This window comes from Onychostruthus taczanowskii, unplaced genomic scaffold (assembly GCF_017590055.1).
Source record: "Onychostruthus taczanowskii isolate IOZ18803 unplaced genomic scaffold, ASM1759005v1 scaffold235, whole genome shotgun sequence".
NCBI lineage: Eukaryota > Metazoa > Chordata > Aves > Passeriformes > Passeridae > Onychostruthus > Onychostruthus taczanowskii.
Window position 1 is genome coordinate 105,816 of NW_024499629.1, and position 17,051 is coordinate 122,866.

The 17,051-nt window shown below is 64.1% G+C and overlaps 2 protein-coding genes across 2 annotated transcripts in view; both read right to left on the minus strand.

Annotated features, from left to right (window-relative positions):
• Window positions 1-773: 773 nt before the first annotated feature.
• Window positions 774-1,951, minus strand: LOC121336433 (formin-like protein 5). The gene is made up of 2 exons (XM_041405568.1): window positions 1,849-1,951; window positions 774-1,814 (listed from the first exon to the last, which is right to left on the minus strand). The coding sequence occupies exons 1-2, from the start codon at window positions 1,866-1,868 to the stop codon at window positions 929-931; spliced, it is 906 nt and encodes a 301-aa protein (XP_041261502.1). The 5' UTR covers window positions 1,869-1,951; the 3' UTR covers window positions 774-928.
• The window catches only part of SBF1 (SET binding factor 1), a 71,148-nt gene continuing 54,870 nt past the window's right edge, over window positions 774-17,051 (minus strand). Inside the window, exons 21-42 of the mRNA XM_041405569.1 lie at window positions 16,874-16,947; window positions 16,592-16,787; window positions 15,719-15,846; window positions 14,461-14,636; window positions 13,067-13,206; window positions 12,216-12,423; window positions 9,842-10,038; window positions 9,029-9,166; window positions 8,012-8,107; window positions 7,193-7,270; window positions 6,467-6,651; window positions 5,785-5,961; window positions 5,207-5,308; window positions 4,947-5,132; window positions 4,518-4,644; window positions 4,310-4,440; window positions 3,589-3,822; window positions 3,381-3,491; window positions 2,989-3,200; window positions 2,767-2,854; window positions 2,519-2,650; window positions 774-2,431 (exon numbers count right to left, since the gene is read on the minus strand). Of these exons, the coding sequence (XP_041261503.1) occupies window positions 2,333-2,431; window positions 2,519-2,650; window positions 2,767-2,854; window positions 2,989-3,200; window positions 3,381-3,491; window positions 3,589-3,822; window positions 4,310-4,440; window positions 4,518-4,644; window positions 4,947-5,132; window positions 5,207-5,308; window positions 5,785-5,961; window positions 6,467-6,651; window positions 7,193-7,270; window positions 8,012-8,107; window positions 9,029-9,166; window positions 9,842-10,038; window positions 12,216-12,423; window positions 13,067-13,206; window positions 14,461-14,636; window positions 15,719-15,846; window positions 16,592-16,787; window positions 16,874-16,947 (3,215 nt within the window). The 3' untranslated portion in view covers window positions 774-2,332. The remainder of the gene's footprint in view (window positions 2,432-2,518; window positions 2,651-2,766; window positions 2,855-2,988; window positions 3,201-3,380; window positions 3,492-3,588; window positions 3,823-4,309; window positions 4,441-4,517; window positions 4,645-4,946; window positions 5,133-5,206; window positions 5,309-5,784; window positions 5,962-6,466; window positions 6,652-7,192; window positions 7,271-8,011; window positions 8,108-9,028; window positions 9,167-9,841; window positions 10,039-12,215; window positions 12,424-13,066; window positions 13,207-14,460; window positions 14,637-15,718; window positions 15,847-16,591; window positions 16,788-16,873; window positions 16,948-17,051) is intronic.

The window sequence follows — 17,051 nt, forward strand, 5'->3', positions numbered from 1 at the left end:
CTGAGTAATTCCAGATGTACTTTAGTCTCTCTACTGTCAAAACTTTTATATTGTAAATCTGATGCTGGTGGCTTTTTTGGTTATTTTGGTTTTTGGGTTTTTTTTTTGGTTTTTTCTTTTTTTTTTTTTGTAAAAAAGTGACCAAAAAAGAAAAAAAAAAAAAAAAAAAAAAAAAAAAAATTTTAAAAAAATCTGCATCTCTCTATGTTGTCAGTTTTAGGCTGTAAATTCCAACTATCAATAAAAGCTCAAAATTCATGTGCCAGTGCTGGGTTCCTCCATCCTGCAGGACACGCCGAGGGGGCTCTGGGATGGTCGGGGCCAGGAGCGGGGCTGGGCTCCTGATGGAATTGTGGAATCCCTGGGGCTGGAAAAGCCCTCCCAGCCCCAGCTGTGCCCGACCTGCACCTTGTCCCCAGCCCAGAGCCCTGAGTGCCACCTCCAGGAATTCCTTGGAACCTCCAGGGATGGGCACTGCAAAGCTCCCTGGGCAGCCCCTGCCAAGGCCTGAGCCCCTTTCCATGGGGAAATTCCTGCTGATTCCACCCTGAGCTCCCCTGGCCCAGGCTGAGGCCGTTCCCTCTGCTCCTGTCGGGTTGGAAGGGTGGCAGCCTGAGCAGCAGGGGTGGGACAGAGCAGATCCAGCACGGTACAAGGGTTCCTGCGCCAGGATCCCCAGGAGCTCTGCCCTGTGACACGAGCTGAGCCTGTCCTGGGCTGGCCCGAGGCTCTGCCCTGGTTCCCGGTGCTCAGCAAGGCAAAAGGAACATCTCTCATATTAATTTTTTTATTAAATTCCGTTAGTTTCTCTTTATAGAATAACCTTTCCTCTAGGCACAAATACAATACAAGGACTCTGCATGTTTGACACAATGTACAGAAACTTCAATAATCTACAACTGCTCAGGTAAGTTACAAAACCTCCGTGTTACACCTGCACAGCCAGGATGGTACAGAGGAACGGGGCGACTGTACAAAGAGCTCTGCACTGAAATAAAACGCTGGACTTTAAAAACAAGACGGGTGGAGGGGCTGGCGGAGCTGGGGGGGTCAGTCCTGGGGGTGCTGGGGGGTCCCGGGCGGCAGTGGGGCCGCAGTGACCCCACGGTGCCCTCTGGGGTCCCCCACGCAGAACCCCCAGTTCACACCAGTGCGGGGGCGGGGGGGCTGCAGGAGCCGGTTCGGTACCGAGAGCCACCCCCGGCACTGAGGGGCAGCAGCAGCGAGGGGACAGCGGGGCTGGGACAGGGACAGGGACAGGAGCTGCCCCCCAGGGCTGGGCACAGGCAGAGCACAAAGGGGGCACCCGGGGGTGGGGGGGTTGGAGGGAGGAGAGCCCTGAGGGGGTGGAGGTGGGGTGTGACCTGTGCAAAGGAGACCCTGCAGAGACCAGGTGGCACTTGCAGGGCCGCTGTCCCAGGCCTGCCCCAGCCCCGTGTGGTTTCAGCCACAGGGGACCCTCATCCCGGGGCTGGTCTGGTCCCCATCTCCCGGAGGGGACAGAGGGGCACCCAGGAGGCTGCAGCATTTGGCACCTCCCGCAGGGAATGTGCCCCCCCGGGACAGCCAGCCTGGAGGTAGAGACTGTCCCCTCCAGGACAGGGACCCCCTGGCCACAGCCCGAGGAGCCTCCTGCCCGCCGGGAGCAGAGTGGCCATGGCCACGTTCCCCCCAGGGACACGGAGCCAGCACCTGCAGCATCCCAACAATCCCAGCATTCCCGTTCCTGTGCACAGCTGGGAGCGGCTCCAGGGTGGGACACGGGATGGTCCCGGTGCTCGGCGCTGTCCCCTCTGCCATCCCCTGAGCTGCAGGGCTCTGTCCCCTCTGCCATCCCCTGAGCTGCAGGGCTCTGTCCCCTCTGCCATCCCCTGAGCTGCAGGTCCCGGCTCCAGCGGGACGGGAGCGGAGCCCAGGACTCGCTCCCAGGCCGGGAGGGGCAGGGCAGGTTCCGGGGGGCTCTGGCAGACATGCAGGGGGGCAGGACGAGGGGCAGGACAAGGGGGCAGCTCTGCCTCCCCCAGCAGTGTGGGGTGGGGGTGCGGGGCGCAGGAGCCCTGCCCAGGGAGACGGCGCGGGGCTGGGGCACACGGAGGACACGGGGTCACGACACGGCTCAGACGGGGCCGGGGGCGGGACGGGCCCCCGCCCGCTTCAACGCGAGGAATCCCTCCCTGTGGCACCCCACCCCGGACACGCCCGTCCTGCCCAGCGGGTGGGAGGAAGGGCCGCTCCTCCTCTCCCTCAGTCCCGGGCTCGGCCTCGAGCCTGGCGCTGCCTCTGCTCCCGCTGCGGGAGCCGTGCCTGGAATTGCGGCTCCGCTGAGCCGGGCTCACGCGTCCGACAGGCAGCTCTGGATGCGGTCGATCCACTGCTGGGCCAGCTGCACGTCCTGGGCGCAGAAATTGTAAACTCGTTTCGTCGTCTTCAGCTGCGGGCAGAGAGAGGAGGGGCTGAGGGCTGCACCCGGGGCCGCGGCGACCCGAGCTGCCCAGCGCCAGCCCCTGGGGACACTCACGTCGAAGAAAGCTTTCTCGTCCACCGTCTTGGGGGCCCCCATGGTGGGGGTCCCCGGGGTGATGGACTCCACCTCGGCCAGGTCGATGACGCCCTTGCACTCCGTGTCCATCCGGCTGTCGTAGTACCGCAGCTGCGGGAGAGCCGTGCTCAGGGCAGGGCAGGGATGGGTTGGGATGGGTTGGGATAGGATAGGATGGGATGGGATGGGACAGAGGGACAGGACAGACCCCGGGGCCCACCCGGTACCTGATGTTTGGTTTTATCCAGCACAAACCACCGAGACTTCCAGGGTTTCATGAAGGCGCCTTTCTTGTACAGAGACCCCTCGTAGGATCTGTGGGGCAGGAAGGGGCCGGAACAGCAGGGTCAGGGATGGAAACCCCCCGGGACCCACATCCCGCCCCCCAACCCTGGGAGGGATCCCCCTCCCGCTGCCGCCATTCCCAGCCCATTCCCAGCCCCGCCTGCCTGTTCTCGCTCTCGGACATCTGGAACTGGCTGTAGAGGGTGGAGGTGCTGCGGCGGCCGCCCGGCTTCCCGCTGGAGGGGGTGGAGGTGCTGCTGGTGTCGCTGTCCAGGCTGAGGTTGAGCGTGGAGCCCACCCCGCTCTCCTGCAGGTACACGCCCAGCGAGCGCCGGTGGTGGGACAGCCCCGATGACATCAGCAGGGAGCTGGGGGTCTGCGGGACAGGGACAGCATGAGGGGGGCTGGGGCTGGGCACCAGCAGCAGAACCAGCACCACAACCACCGCCAGAACCAGCAGCAGCAGCAGCCTGCCACACCCTGTCACACCTCTGTCACACCCTTGCCACAGCTACGCCCACACCCTGTCACACCCTGTCACAGCCCTGTCACCTACCCTGTTGCCCTCCTGCCGCCCCTCCGTGCGCTGGGACGCCTTCACCTTGTCCCACGTGTCCTTCCAGCGCTCCGGGACCTGCCCCAGCTCCATCTCCAGGTTGTGCAACTCCTGTGGGGGGGATTCCAGCATCAGCCCCGGAGGGGACAAACCCCCTGGGGCCGCTGTCCCTGTGCCGGGGCTCCGCGGGGTGCCATCCCCGGCCCACCTCGAGCAGTTTGGAGATGGCGTCGGGCTCCACGCGGCTGCGGTTGTCGTAGCAGGGCCAGATGATGCGGCGCTTGCTCTGCGGGGCCGCCGTGTCCTGGCGATCCGGCTCCTCCGCCAGCTCCGGCTGCCCCTGCGCCAGCTCCCAGTCGTACGGGGGGCCCTCGGACAGCGTCTCCTCCGTGTAATAGTCCCACACCTTCAGGTTGGAGATGTTGCTGTACGGCCTCAGCACCTGCGGGAGAGGCGGGGGCAGCTCAGGAAGGGCAGCGGGGCCAGGCTGGACATTCCTGGGGACAGCGTGTCCACATGGAGCACTGGGAGTGTCCAACCTGGAGAGGGAAAGGCTCCAGGGAGAGCTCAGAGCCCTGGCAGGGACTGAAGGGGCTCCAGGAGAGCTGCAGAGGGACTGGGGACAAGGGATGGACAGGACACAGGGAATGGCTCCCAGTGCCAGAGGGCAGCCATGGATGGGATCTTGGCCATGAGGAATTCCTGGCTGGGCTGGAATTGCCAGAGCAGCTGGGGCTGCCCCTGCATCCCTGGCAGTGCCCAGTGCCAGGCTGGACACTGGGGCTGGAGCAGCCTGGCACAGTGGCAGTGTCCCTGCCATGGCAGGGTGGCACTGCAGGGGCTCTGGGGTCCCTTCCCAGTGGACAAATCCCAGCTCCAGCTGCTCCTGCAGGGAGGATGCCAGCCCTCCAGGTGCCCCCAGCTCTCACCTCTCCGTCCTCAGGTGCGTACAGGTAGTTGAAGAAGATGGGAGCTTTCTTGTTGAGGCGGTCGATGTAATCCCAGATGGATTTGGAGACCTGCTGGCCCTTCCGCTCGCCCTTCTCCTCGTACAGGAGCCCTGGGGGGACACAGGGGACACCGGGTGTGACAGGGGCAGGGGCAGGTGCCACCCCTGGCCCCGCACGCCGCGCTCACCCAGCTCGATGCGCTCGTAGTCCGAGTCCAGCAGGAATGTCCGGAAGCGGTTGGAAATGTAGTGGTAGCTGAGGAACTTCAGGTAGTACTGGCTGAACTCGAACTCCATGGGGAACTGCAGGTGGATCTGCAGGAGGGCCCCGGCATGGCTGGGATCCAGGCACACGGGCTGGGCCCTCCAGCCTGCCCCAGGGGCACTCCCAGGGCTCAGGGGTCCTGCTGCAGGCTCGGGGGCTCCACTGGGCACTGGGGCTCCCACCGGGTGCTCAGGGGTCCCGCTGGACACTTGGGGGTTCCAGCAGGCACCGAGGAGTCCCCCTGGGAGCTGGGGCTCCCACCGGACACTCGTGGACCTGGGGGCGCTTGGGGGGCACTCAGGGGTCCCCCCTGGTCCCTGGGGGGGACCCTGGCCCAGGTTCCAGGGCTCACCTGGTGCACGCAGTCCAGGAACTGGAGGAAGATGGGGGCGAAGCCGCTGCTCTGCCCCGCCAGGGTCTGGGCGCCGCGGTGGCTGAAGCGGTGGCCGAAGGACAGCCACTCCTTCTCCACCAGCAGCCGGAAGCCCTCCAGCGTCCGGTAGTAGGGGTCGGACAGGAGCTGCACCAGGGACACCACCTGCGGGGACAGGGGGCTCAAGGGGCTGTGGGGGGACGGCCACGGGGCCACCCCGGCCAGCGCCGGGCTCTCACCTGGGTGGTGATGTCCCAGCCGTCCTCCAGACTGACCAGCACGGACGAGCCCGTGTCCAGCAGCTCCACCACCAGCACCGAGATCTGCAGGATCTTGTGGATCTGCCAGGGCAAGGCCAGGAGTGAGGAGGGCACAGGGAGTTCCTGGGCTGGGTGAGGGGACAGTGTCCCCTTCTCCGGAGCGAGGCCACGCTCGGGGGTCACGGGGGCCATCACCCTGTGCTCGGACACAGCAGCAGCAGAAGGGACAGGGGACCCTCACTCCCTCCAGAGTGGGACCCTTCCCACAGCTCCACACTGGACCAGTCCCCCTGGCCCGCCGCCCCTGGCTCATCCTGGCACTGCCCTGTCCCAGCCCCTCTGGAGCACCCCGCAGGTCCTGCCCGGCATTCCTGGCTGGCAGCTCCGTGCAGCACCATGAGCTGAGCCCTGCGTTGTCCCAGCCCTGCCCCTCACACCCCCCTGCGCGTCCCCAGGGTGTCCCAGTGCTGCCCTGCACAGGGCACCGGAGCCCATCCTCGCTCAGAGCCCCCAGGGGAGGGGAGGGGAGGGCCAGGCCCTGGCTGAGGGTGACTGACCTGGGACAGCCACTCCGACTCCTCCAGGGAGCGCAGGTAGGCCACGCTGGGGTCGCTGGAGGGGCAGCCGGGCACGCAGGCCTTCATCAGCTTCTTGAAGCTGGCCTTGACCTGGCGCACGTCGAACACCTCGATGGGCACCACCTCCCAGTGCTGCAGCGGGTCCGGCTTCACGCCCTGCGGAGCGACAGCATGGCCTGGGCTGCCCTGAGCCACTGCCACCCTCGGGAGCAGGGAATTCCTTGGACTGGAAAAGCCCTTGGAGACCGTGGAGTCCAACCATTCCCCAGCACTGCCGAGGCCACCACTAGCCCTGTCCCCAAGTGCCACATCCACACAGCTTTGAAATCCCTCCAGGGATGGGCACTGCAAAGCTCCCTGGGCAGCCCCTGCCAAGGCCTGAGCCCCTTTCCATGGGGAAATTCCTGCTGATTCCACCCTGAGCTCCCCTGGCCCAGCCTGAGGCCGCTCCCTCTCCTCCTGTCCCTGTTCCCTGGAGCACAGCCCGACCCCCCCGGCTGTCCCCTCCTGGCAGGGACTTGTGCAGAGCCACAAGGGCCCCCCTGAGCCTCCTTTGCTCCAGGCTCAGCCCCTTCCCAGCTCCCTCAGCCCTCCTGGGGCTCCATTCCCTTCCCAGCCCCGTCCCTCCCCAGAGGTGGCGGTGCTGGCCGTGTGGTGTCACCTTCAGCTGGGACTTGTCCCCGATGATGTAGAGCGAGGCGCGGTGCTGCCGCAGGAAGGAGGGCTCGGCGGGGGTCCCGTTGTGCTGCGCCCCCAGCAGGTCCTTCCCCGCCAGGCGGGACCCGATCTCCACGTTCAGGGCGTAGCTGCTCATGCGGCCGCTGGCCCGGATGCTGCCCCACTTCCCTGCGGGATCGGGGCCGGATCAGGGCGGGGCCGGGGCTCGGGGGCTGCGCTGGCCCCACGTCCCCAGCCGGGGGGCCGAGCTGTCCCCGCAGCCCGGCCCGGGGGGCACATGCCAGGGAGGTGCTGGGCACCGGGTTTGCTTTGGCTCCTTCTCCCTCTGGGTGATGCAGGAATTCCTGCCTGCTGGATTCCGACCCCGTTGGCTCCGTGTCTCGTCACTGGCACTGTCACACCCCACTCCAGCGTCACCAGGACCTGCCACCTGCGCCACAGCCCTGCCCGCTGTGCCACAGCCCTGCCACCAGCTCTGCCCTGCCCCGGCACCGCCACCCGGCACCGCAGAGGCCGAGGAGCCCAAAGCAAACCTGGCGAGGCTGCCCGGTACTTACCGTGCCCGTGGCACACCTGGAGCAGCGGGGGGCTCGGGGGGTTACTGGGGTTACTGGGCATTAGTGGTGAGGGGCAGGGAGGGAGGGAGTGAGTGAGTGAGTGAGTGGGGGTCAGTGCTCAGTCACACCCGGCCGGCTCGGGCGCTCCGTACCTCGGGGCGTCTCGCGGCCCTTCGGCGACGCGCACTTGGGGGAGGACAGGGTGATGACCCTGGCTCTGTGACCCAGCCCTGGGGGCACAGGACGAAAGTGACCTCAGCAAGGGACACGGAGCCACGGCAGGGAATGGGATGGAGGCGATGGCACCGGGGCTGTGGCCGAGCCCTCCCTCCCTCCCTGAGGCTGCGGCTGCAGCTCCAGCTCAGGGGAGAACCTGCTCTTCCCAGGGGAGAACCTGCTCTTCCCAGGGGTCACCTGCTCTCCCCAGGGGTCACCTGCTCTTCCCAGGGAGCACCTGCTCTTCCCAGCAGGGTCACCTGCTTTCCCCAGGGATCATCTGCTCTCCCCAGGGATCACCTGCTCTTCCCAAGGGGTCACCTGCTCTTCCCAGGGGTCACCTGCTCTGCTCTTCCCAGCAGGATCACCTGCTCTTCCCAGGGGGTCATCTGCTCTTCCCAGGGGATCACCTGCTCTTCCCAAGGGGTCACCTGCTCTCCCCAGGAATCATCTGCTCTTCCCAGGGGGATCACCTGCTCTCCCCAGGGATCATCTGCTCTTCCCAGAGATCAGCTGCTCTTCCCAGGGATCACCTGCTCTTCCCAGCAGGGTTACCTGTTCTTCCCAGCAGGGTCACCTGCTCTTCCCAAGGAATCACCTGCTCTTCCCATGGGAGCACCTGCTCTTCCCAAGGAATCACCTGCTCCCCCCAGGGGATCGCCTGCTCCCCCCAGAGAAGCATCTACTCTACGAGAGCTGCCCGGGGCTGGGGGTCTCGGCGAGGCCCCCAGGCAGCGCCCCCGCCCCGTCCTCACCTCCGCGGCTCAAAGTCCCAGGCCCTTCGTCCTTCCCTCCCATCACCTGCTTCATGAGCGATCCCAGCTTAGGCTGCTGCCTCTTGTCGGAGAAATCTGCAGCACCAAGAGAAGGTCAGCTCCCGAGGCCTCCCGGGCTCCCGAGGCCTCCCGGAGCCAGGGCAGGGGCCGGGAGGAAGCGGCAGCAAGCGGAACCCCGGGGACGCGGAGCCAGCGCGGGAAGCACCGTCCAGCTGGAGCCATGGAAAACCAGTGCCTGGGCAGCCCTGGAGGAGGGGGCTCGGCCCCCAGCCCGTGGTGGGGTCACCCTGTGCCAGCCCTGCCAGGTCACCTGTGCCACCCTCAGAGCCAGGCTGAGGCCCCTGCTCTGGCTGCGCTCCGGACACGTCCCCTCACACCGGGGAAAGGCCTCGGAGGGGCTGTTGGGAAGTTCTCTGCCTTCAGGATCAGGGAGCCCCCCGTGGCTCCCCAGAGCCCCCAGCCCCTGATGTGCCCACAGTGATGATGGGTGGGATGATGGGACAGCACGGATGGCACTGGGACAGGATGGATGGCACCGGACAGGACAGATGGCACTGGGACAGCATGGATGGGTGGGATGGAGCTCTGCCCTGCAGGGAGGGCCAGCTGGGAAGGGACAGTTGGGACAGGACAGTTGGGACGGTCTGTCTGGGAAGGGACAGCTGGACACAGACTTACCAGGGGTCCCCACACTGACCCCGGCACCACGCATGGGGGACACGCCGTGCTGAGATCCTGGTGGGAAGGGTCTGTCCCCCCAGAAAGTGCCCAGATCCCAGCACAGGCTTTGGCTCCCAGCACTCCCAGCTCCAGGGACACCAGATGTCCCAAAGCCCATCCCCACCCGCAGCCAGGGAGACCCAGCTGGAGCTGGGAGCTCTGGAGAGGCTGTGCTGTCTCCTGGGATGGGAGCCCGGAGAGCAGCTCCCTCGGGATGCAGAGCAGGAGCCAGGGCTGGCAGGAGCCCACCTGTGCCCCGCCCCTGTGCCCCCTCACCTGCACTGCTCATGTGAGCCGAGGTGAAGCCGCTGAGGGTGTTGCGCCCGCCGGCGTCCGAGTAGTGGGGCATGGAATTGATGACAGCCTGCAGGTACTTCTCCTGCTCCAGGCTCGTGGAGTCCGCCTGCGAGGGGCCTGCAGGGGACACCCCGGAGTGTCACCTGGACACCCTCAGGTTGTCACTACCCAGAACCAGGAGACCTCTGAGGTAACCACCCACAGCTGAGAGACCCCCGAGTGCCACCGCCTGGAGCTGGGGAGACCCCCAGGTGTCACTGCACCAAGCCAGGGAGTGACACCTGAGTGTCACCTCCCAGAGCTGGGGAGTCCCCTTAGTGCCACCTCCCAGAGCCAGGGGACTCCCAAACACACCACACAGAACTGGAGACCCCGAAGTGTCACCGCCTGGATCCTGGAGACCCCCAAGTAATATCACTGCCTCAAGCCAGGAAGACCCCTGAGTGTCACCACCCCAGAGCCAGGGGACAGGTCAATGTCACCCCAGTGCCAGAGACCCCAGAGCATCACCACCCTGAGCCAGGGGACCCCAGAGCATCACCACCCCAGAGCCAGGGGACCCCTGAGTGTCACCACCCTGAGCCAGGGGACCCCAGAGCATCACCACCCTGAGCCAGGGGACCCCTGAGTGTCACCACCCTGAGCCAGGGGACCCCTGAGTGTCACCGCCCTGAGCCAGGGGACCCCTGAGTGTCACCACCCTGAGCCAGGGGACCCCTGAGTGTCACCGCCCCGCGCCAGGGGCGATCCCACGGCCCCAGCTCCGCGTTCCAGCCAGGCTGGGATGGTCACCTGGGGTCGGGGCGTTCTGGGACTTGAAGAGGCCGACGACGCCCTTGCCGTGGAGGCCCCCGGAGCGCAGGAGCACGGCCTTGGTGCGCGAGTTCCTCCAGCACACCACGGGGAAGCGGCTCTGGCGGTAGCAGCGCGAGATGCGCTGGATGGTGTTGTCCTGGATGCTCTGCGGCACGATCAGCAGCCCGGGGTAGCTGCGGACACAAAGCCCGGCATGGCACAGCTCTCCTGAGGCTTTGTCGGTGCTTTCACCAATCCTGAGCGGCGACACTTGGAGCCAGCACTGATCACCCTGCTCCACACGCCTGACTGCTCCTCGGATCATTAAATCACAACTCCAAGTTGGGTAAAACCAGCCCTGACAAGCAGCAGTGAACAAAGCCCGAGGGAGTTAAAGGCTGGACACCTGGGAGCCGGAATTCATGGCTCTCCAAGGACACCAGGGAGTGACCAGGACTCATGGCCATCCAAGGACACCAGGGAGTGACCAGGACTCATGGTCATCCAAGGACATGAAGGAGTGACCAGGACTCATGGTCATCCAAGGACACAATGGAGTGACCAGGGCTCATGGTCATCCAAGGACACCAGGGAGTGACCAGGACTCATGGCCTCCAAGGACACAATGGAGTGACCAGGACTCATGGCCTCCAAGGACACAATGGAGTGACCAGGGCTCATGGTCATCCAAGGACACGTTAGAGTGACCAGGACTCATGGCCTCCAAGGACACAATGGAGTGACCAGGACTCATGGTCATCCAAGGACATGATGGAGTTACCAGGACTCATGGCCTCCAAGGACACACTGGAGTAAATGAGGATAAAGGAAACACTAACAAAGACGTTTCAGCCTCGGTGCTGGAAATTCCCCATGTGGGAAAAACATGATAAAAACACTGGAAAATTCAGAGTAATCATGAGAAGTGAGAATCAATAATCAACAGAGGGCAGAACAGTGATTAATGAAGAGGACTGGGCAACTTAGAACCAATGAACATTGGCTAAAAATGCATCAGTAAGTGGGAAAGTTGTGGGGTGCTGCAGGCTGGGATTGGGTTGGCCAAGGACAAAGCCATGCTGGCACCAGTGGAGGGTTTTATTGATCCCGGTGATACCAGGATCGGCAGGGATCCTCTCGGATCGGCAGGGATTCGCAGGGATCCGCAGGGATTCACTGGGATCAGCAGGGACCCGCAAGGATTCAATGGGTCAGTAGGGATCCGCAGGGACCCACTGGGATCAGCAGGGACCCGCAAGGATTCAATGGGATCAGTAGGGATCCGCAGGAATCAGCAGGGACCCGCTGGGGTCCGCAGGGACCCGCTGGGATCAGCAGGGATCTGCAGGGATTCACTGGGATCAGCAGGGATCAGCAGGGATCCGCAGGGACCCACAAGGATTCACTGGGATCAGTAGGGATCAGCAGGGATCCGCAGGGACCCACTGGGATCGGCAGGGACCCGCAAGGATTCAATGGGATCAGCAGGGACCCGCAGGGACCCGCAAGGATTCAATGGGATCAGCAGGGACCCGCAGGGACCCGCAAGGATTCAATGGGATCAGCAGGGACCCGCAGGGACCCGCAAGGATTCAATGGGATCAGCAGGGACCCGCAGGGACCCGCAAGGATTCAATGGGATTCACTGGGATCCGCAGGGACCCGCAAGGATTCAATGGGATCAGCAGGGACCCGCTGGGATCCACAGGGACCTGCTGGGATCGGCAGGGACCCACAAGGATTCACTGGGATCAGCAGGGACCCACAAGGATTCAATGGGATCAGTAGGGATCAGCAGGGACCCACAAGGATTCAATGGGATCAGCAGGGACCCGCAGGGACCCACAAGGATTCACTGGGATCAGCAGGGATCCTCAGGGACCTGCAGGGATCCGCAGGGACACGCTGGGATCCGCAGGGACCCGCAAGGACCCGCTGGGATCGGCAGGGACCCGCAAGGATTCACTGGGATCAGCAGGGACCTGCAGGGACCCGCTGGGATCGGCAGGGACCCGCAAGGATTCACTGGGATCAGCAGGGATCCTCAGGGACCCGCAGGGATTCACTGGGATCAGCAGGGACCCACAAGGATTCAGTGGGATCAGCAGGGACCCGCAGGGACCCACAAGGATTCACTGGGATCAGCAGGGATCCTCAGGGACCCGCTGGGATCAGCAGGGATCCGCTGGGATCCGCAGGGACCCGCAAGGATTCACTGGGATCAGCAGGGATCCTCAGGGACCCGCAGGGATTCACTGGGATCAGCAGGGACCCACAAGGATTCAGTGGGATCAGCAGGGATCCTCAGGGACCCGCAGGGACCTGCAGGGACCCGCAGGGATCCTCAGGGACCCTGCCCCGGCCGGCTCACCTGCGGCAGATGGCGTACATGCGGTTGACGGTGGAGATGCGGAAGGGCTCGTTCTTGGAGCGGGTCAGGCTGCTGCTCAGCGTGCCCAGCCCCAGGCGCTGGTAGTCCCGGCAGCAGGCGCGCTCCACCACGTGCGTCATGGTCATCTTCTCCGACGGCCTCATGGTGCTGCTGGGCGTCAGGGTGCTCCTGTCCAGCTCCTCGGACACTGCGGGGACACGGCGGGGCTGGCGCACCTCGGCGCACACACGCGGTGTCCCAGAGCAGCAGGAGGATGGCTTGGAGCCATGTCCCACCCCGCTGCCGCCACCCCTCACCACCACCAGAGCCCTGGGAGATTCTCCAGACAACCCAAGACCTCCCTCCGTGCTGGGCTCTCTGCCTGGCCACCACCAGCAGCCAAAGGCAGCACTGGGAACCAGGAGATGCTCCCACCCTGATCCCACTGCAGGGACACTGGGACTTCTCCAGGTGCCACTGCTGCCTGGCCTCCCTGCTCCCACCACAGGGACACTGGGACTTCTCCAGGTGCCACTGCTGCCTGGCCTCCCTGCTCCCACCACAGGGACACTGGGATTTCTCCAGGTGCCACTGCTGCCTGGCCTCCCTGATCCCACTGCAGGGACACAGGGATTTCTCCAGGTGCCACTGCTGCCTGGCCTCCCTGCTCCCACCGCAGGGACACTGGGACTTCTCCAGGTGCCACTGCTGCCTGGCCTCCCTGCTCCCACCGCAGGGACACTGGGATTTCTCCAGGTGCCACTGCTGCCTGGCCTCCCTGCTCCCACCACAGGGACACTGGGACTTCTCCAGGTGCCACTGCTGCCTGGCCTCCCCAGGGCACTCCCAACCTGAGATCTCGTCCTCGTTGTCCTCAGGGAAGTGCTGGCTGCCCCGCTGCTCCCAGGCGGGCGGCGTGTACTTCTTGCGGGTCACGTACTGCCGGCCGATCGTCCTCTTGGCGTTCTTCACCAGGTTCTTGGACAGCGTCCTGGGCACACGGGCAAGGGCACAGAGGGACAACGCTGTCACCCAGGCAGCCAGAGCCAGATGTGCCACCTGCCAGCGCCTCGGCCCTGCAGGAGCCCCGGCTTCTGCCATTCCCAAGGGATTTGGGGAGCCGGGGAGGTGGGACAGGGCAGTGCCCCACCCTCTGGATCAGAGCTGCCACAGGCAGAGCTCTGGCTCATCCCAGGGGAGGCTCCAAATCACAGCAAGGGACGGGGATCCAGCACAGGGACATGGGGATCTACTGGGATCATGGAATCCATGGCAGGGCCATGGCCAGCCAAGCCTGGGCTCAGGGCTGCAGCCAGTGCTGCAGGACAATGTCCCCAGGTCACCCTGCACTGCAGGACAATGCTACCCAGTCATTCAGCACTGAAGGACAGTGTCCCTGGGTCACCCAATGCTGCAGGACAATGTCCCTGAGTCACCCAGTGCTGCAGGACCATGTCCCCAAGTCACCCAGCACTGCATCTCTGAGACACCCTGTGCAAAATCAGTGTCCTCGATTCACCCAGTGCAGGAATAATGTGTCCTCAAGTCACCCAGCACTGCAGGACAATGTGCCTGAGTCACCCAGTACTGCAGGACGATGTCCCCAAGTCACCCAGCACTGCAGCACTGTGTCCCAGAGCCACCCAGGCCACTGAAACCCATCCTCTGGGACACCTCCTCAGGCAGGGGATGCCACTGCAACAAGCTCCCACTTCCCAGTGTGACCTGTCCTTCGCAGTGTGACTGTGAGGCTGGGGACCCTGCAGGACAGGGGACACCTGCAGCTCTTTGGGCTCCACAGCTCCCTGCCAGGAGGGGACAGCCAGGGGGGTCAGGCTGTGCTCCAGGGAACAGGGACAGGAGGAGAGGGAACAGCCTCAGCCTGGGCCAGGGGAGGGGCTGGGTGGATTTTAGGGAAATTCCTCCTGGAAAGGGCCGTGCAGCCCTGGCACAGGGGTGGGGTCCCCATCCCTGGAGGGATTTAAGAGCTGTGTGGATGTGGCACTTGGGGACACAGACAGTGCTGGGAATGGCTGCAGTCATTGTCTCACAGGGCTTTCCCAAGTCTAAGGATTCTCTGATCTCCAGCGATGCAAACCCTGCACCAGGATGGGTCTGAGCAAGGAGGCCGTGTCCCCTTCCCCGAGTGTCCCCAGCCTGGCGGCTCTGCCGGAGCGGGGACAGGAGGGGGAGTCCCAGAGGATGAGGCACACCCAGGTGTGATCCCCGCTTCTGGCACAGGTACCTGAGTGAGGGGTTCTTCTCCTTGGCCTTGGGCTGCATGGCCTGCTTGGGGGACTGGCCCACGGTGAAGGCGAAGGTGCCGCGCACGTGCTGGGGGTAGCGCAGCTTGTGCAGGTGCTTCCGGAAGATCTCGGCGCTGTCCGAGGCCACCTCCTCGTCAAAGGCGATCTTCAGCAGCTGGGGGGCACGGGTGGGGGGTGACAGCGGGGTCAGGACAGGGACAGCCCTTGCCATGCATCAGGGCAGAGCTTGGATCCACCCAGGAGCACCACGGGCACAGGCTGGACTGAGAGGCTGCCCTGCCTCTCCCTGCATTCCCATTCCCTTTCTGCTGTCCTGTTCCCTTTCCTCTGTCCCATTCCCTTTCCCCTGTCCCATTCCCTTTCCGCTGTCCCATTCCCCTTCCTCTGTCCCATTCCCTTTCCCCTGCTCCATTCCCCTTTCTCCTGCCCCATTCCCTTTCCTCTGTCCCACTCCTTTTCTGCTGTCCTGTTCCCTTTCCACTGTCCCATTCCCCTTCCTCTGTCCCATTCCCTTTCCCCTGCCTCATTCCCTTTCTCCTGCCCCATTGCCTTTCCTCTGTCCCATTCCCCTTCCTCTGTCCCATTCCCTTTCCCCTGCCTCATTCCCTTTCTCCTGCCCCATTGCCTTTCTCCTGCCCCATTCCCCTTCCTCTGTCCCATTCCCTTTCCCCTGCCTCATTCCCTTTCTCCTGCCCCATTCCCCTTCTCCTGTCCCATTCCCCTTCCTCTGTCCCATTCCCTTTCCCCTGCCTCATTCCCTTTCTCCTGCCCCATTGCCTTTCTCCTGCCCCATTCCCCTTCCTCTGTCCCATTCCCTTTCCCCTGCCTCATTCCCTTTCTCCTGCCCCATTCCCCTTCTCCTGCCCCATTCCCTTTCCCCTGCCCCATTCCCTTTCCTCTGTCCCATTCCCTTTCCCCTGCCCCATTCCCTTTGCCCTGCCCCATTCCCCTTCTCCTGCCCCATTCCCTTTCCCCTGCCTCATTCCCTTTCCTCTGTCCCATTCCCTTTCCCCTGCCCCATTCCCCTTCTCCTGCCCCATTCCCTTTCCCCTGCCCCATTCCGTTTCCTCTGTCCCATTCCCTTTCCCCTGCCCCATTCCCCTTCTGCCCCATTCTCTTTCCTCTGTCCCATTCCCTTTCCCCTGCCCCATTCCCTTTCCCCCTGGAGTCTCCACTCCTGCTCCTGCGTGTCCCTGTGCACAGCACAAGGAGCTCTCTCCCAGCACTGGTTCCCACCTGGAATGTGCAGGAGCGCAGCTGCAATCCCTCCTGGATGAACTGATCCGCCTGGGCCTGGATACTGATCTTCTTCTCTTTGGTCAGCGACGCGATGGGGAAGGACCGGATCACCACCTGCTCCCCCACTGGACACAGGACAGGAACGGGTCAGATCCATCCCTGCCCCGGCCCCGGGCAGGGCCAGGCCACCCTCGGCGTCTGTCCCACCACAGACATGGGTCCATGGGGCACAGCGGCCAGAAACAACCAACCCTGATCCCCAGGGATCACTGACCAGCCTCCTGATCCCCAAGGATCACCAGCCCTGATCGCCAGGGATCACTGACCAGCCTCCTGATCGCCAGGGATCACTGACCAGCCTCCTGATCCCCAGGGATCACTGACCAGCCCCCTGCTCCCCAAGGATCACCAGCCCTGATCCCCAGGGATCACTGACCAACCCCCTGCTCCCCAGGGATCATCAACCCATCCCCTGATACCTATGGATCAGCCTCCTGATCCCAGGAATCACTGACCCTGATCCCCAGGGATCACTAACCAGCCCCCTGATCTCCAGGGAACACTAACCAGCCCCCTGATCTCCAGGGATCACTGACTAGCTCCCTGATCCCCATGAATCACCAACCAACCAGCCTCCTGATCCCCAGAGATCACTAACCAGCCTCCTGATCCCCAGGGATCACTAACCAGCCCCCTGATCTCCAGGGATCAATGACTAGCTCCCTGATCCCCAGGAATCACTAACCAACCTACCCCTTGACCTCCAGGGATCCACTGACCAGCTCCCTCCTCCTTAAGCATCCCCAACCATCCCTCTGATCCCCAGGGATCCTCAACCCTCCCCCCTTTCCCGAGGCCGCAGCCCCTCACCCAGGGGGTCCGTGGGGGTTCCCTTGAAGATGATCCTGTAGGTGGTGAGGAACACGGCTCCCTCTGCGGGGAGCAGGGGGGGCCCCCCGATGCTGCCCCCGGCCCCCTCCTCGCGCCCGTCCGGCATCAGGTACACGCGGAGCCCCTCCATCACACACTCCTCCCCCAGCAGCAGGTTGGGCCGCAGCAGCTTTGGCTGGGGGAACAACGGGGGGCTCAGGCCCGTGGGAAGGGTCTCACAGCCCCCCCAGCTCAGCTCCCAGCCCAGCAGGGCATCCCTACCTTCTGGATGGGAGGAAGCCTCTTGCTCTCCCTGTGCACGGCATCCAGGGTCTCGATGTGCATCTGCACGATGTCTGTGGGACAGGGGGTGAGTCCTGCCCTGCCCAAATCCCACCTGTCCTGCCTGAATCCCACCCTGTCCCTAACAGAATCCCACCCTGTCCCTGACAGAATCCCA

Bases quoted from the DNA above. Each gene is read 5' to 3' on its own strand.
- LOC121336433 (XM_041405568.1), bottom strand. From the start codon at position 1,868: ATGGCAGAGGGGACAGAGCC. The intron at 1,815-1,848 runs CTGCAGCTCAGG...GGGGACAGAGCC, and splicing joins ATGGCAGAGGGGACAGAGCC to CTGCAGCTCAGGGGATGGCA.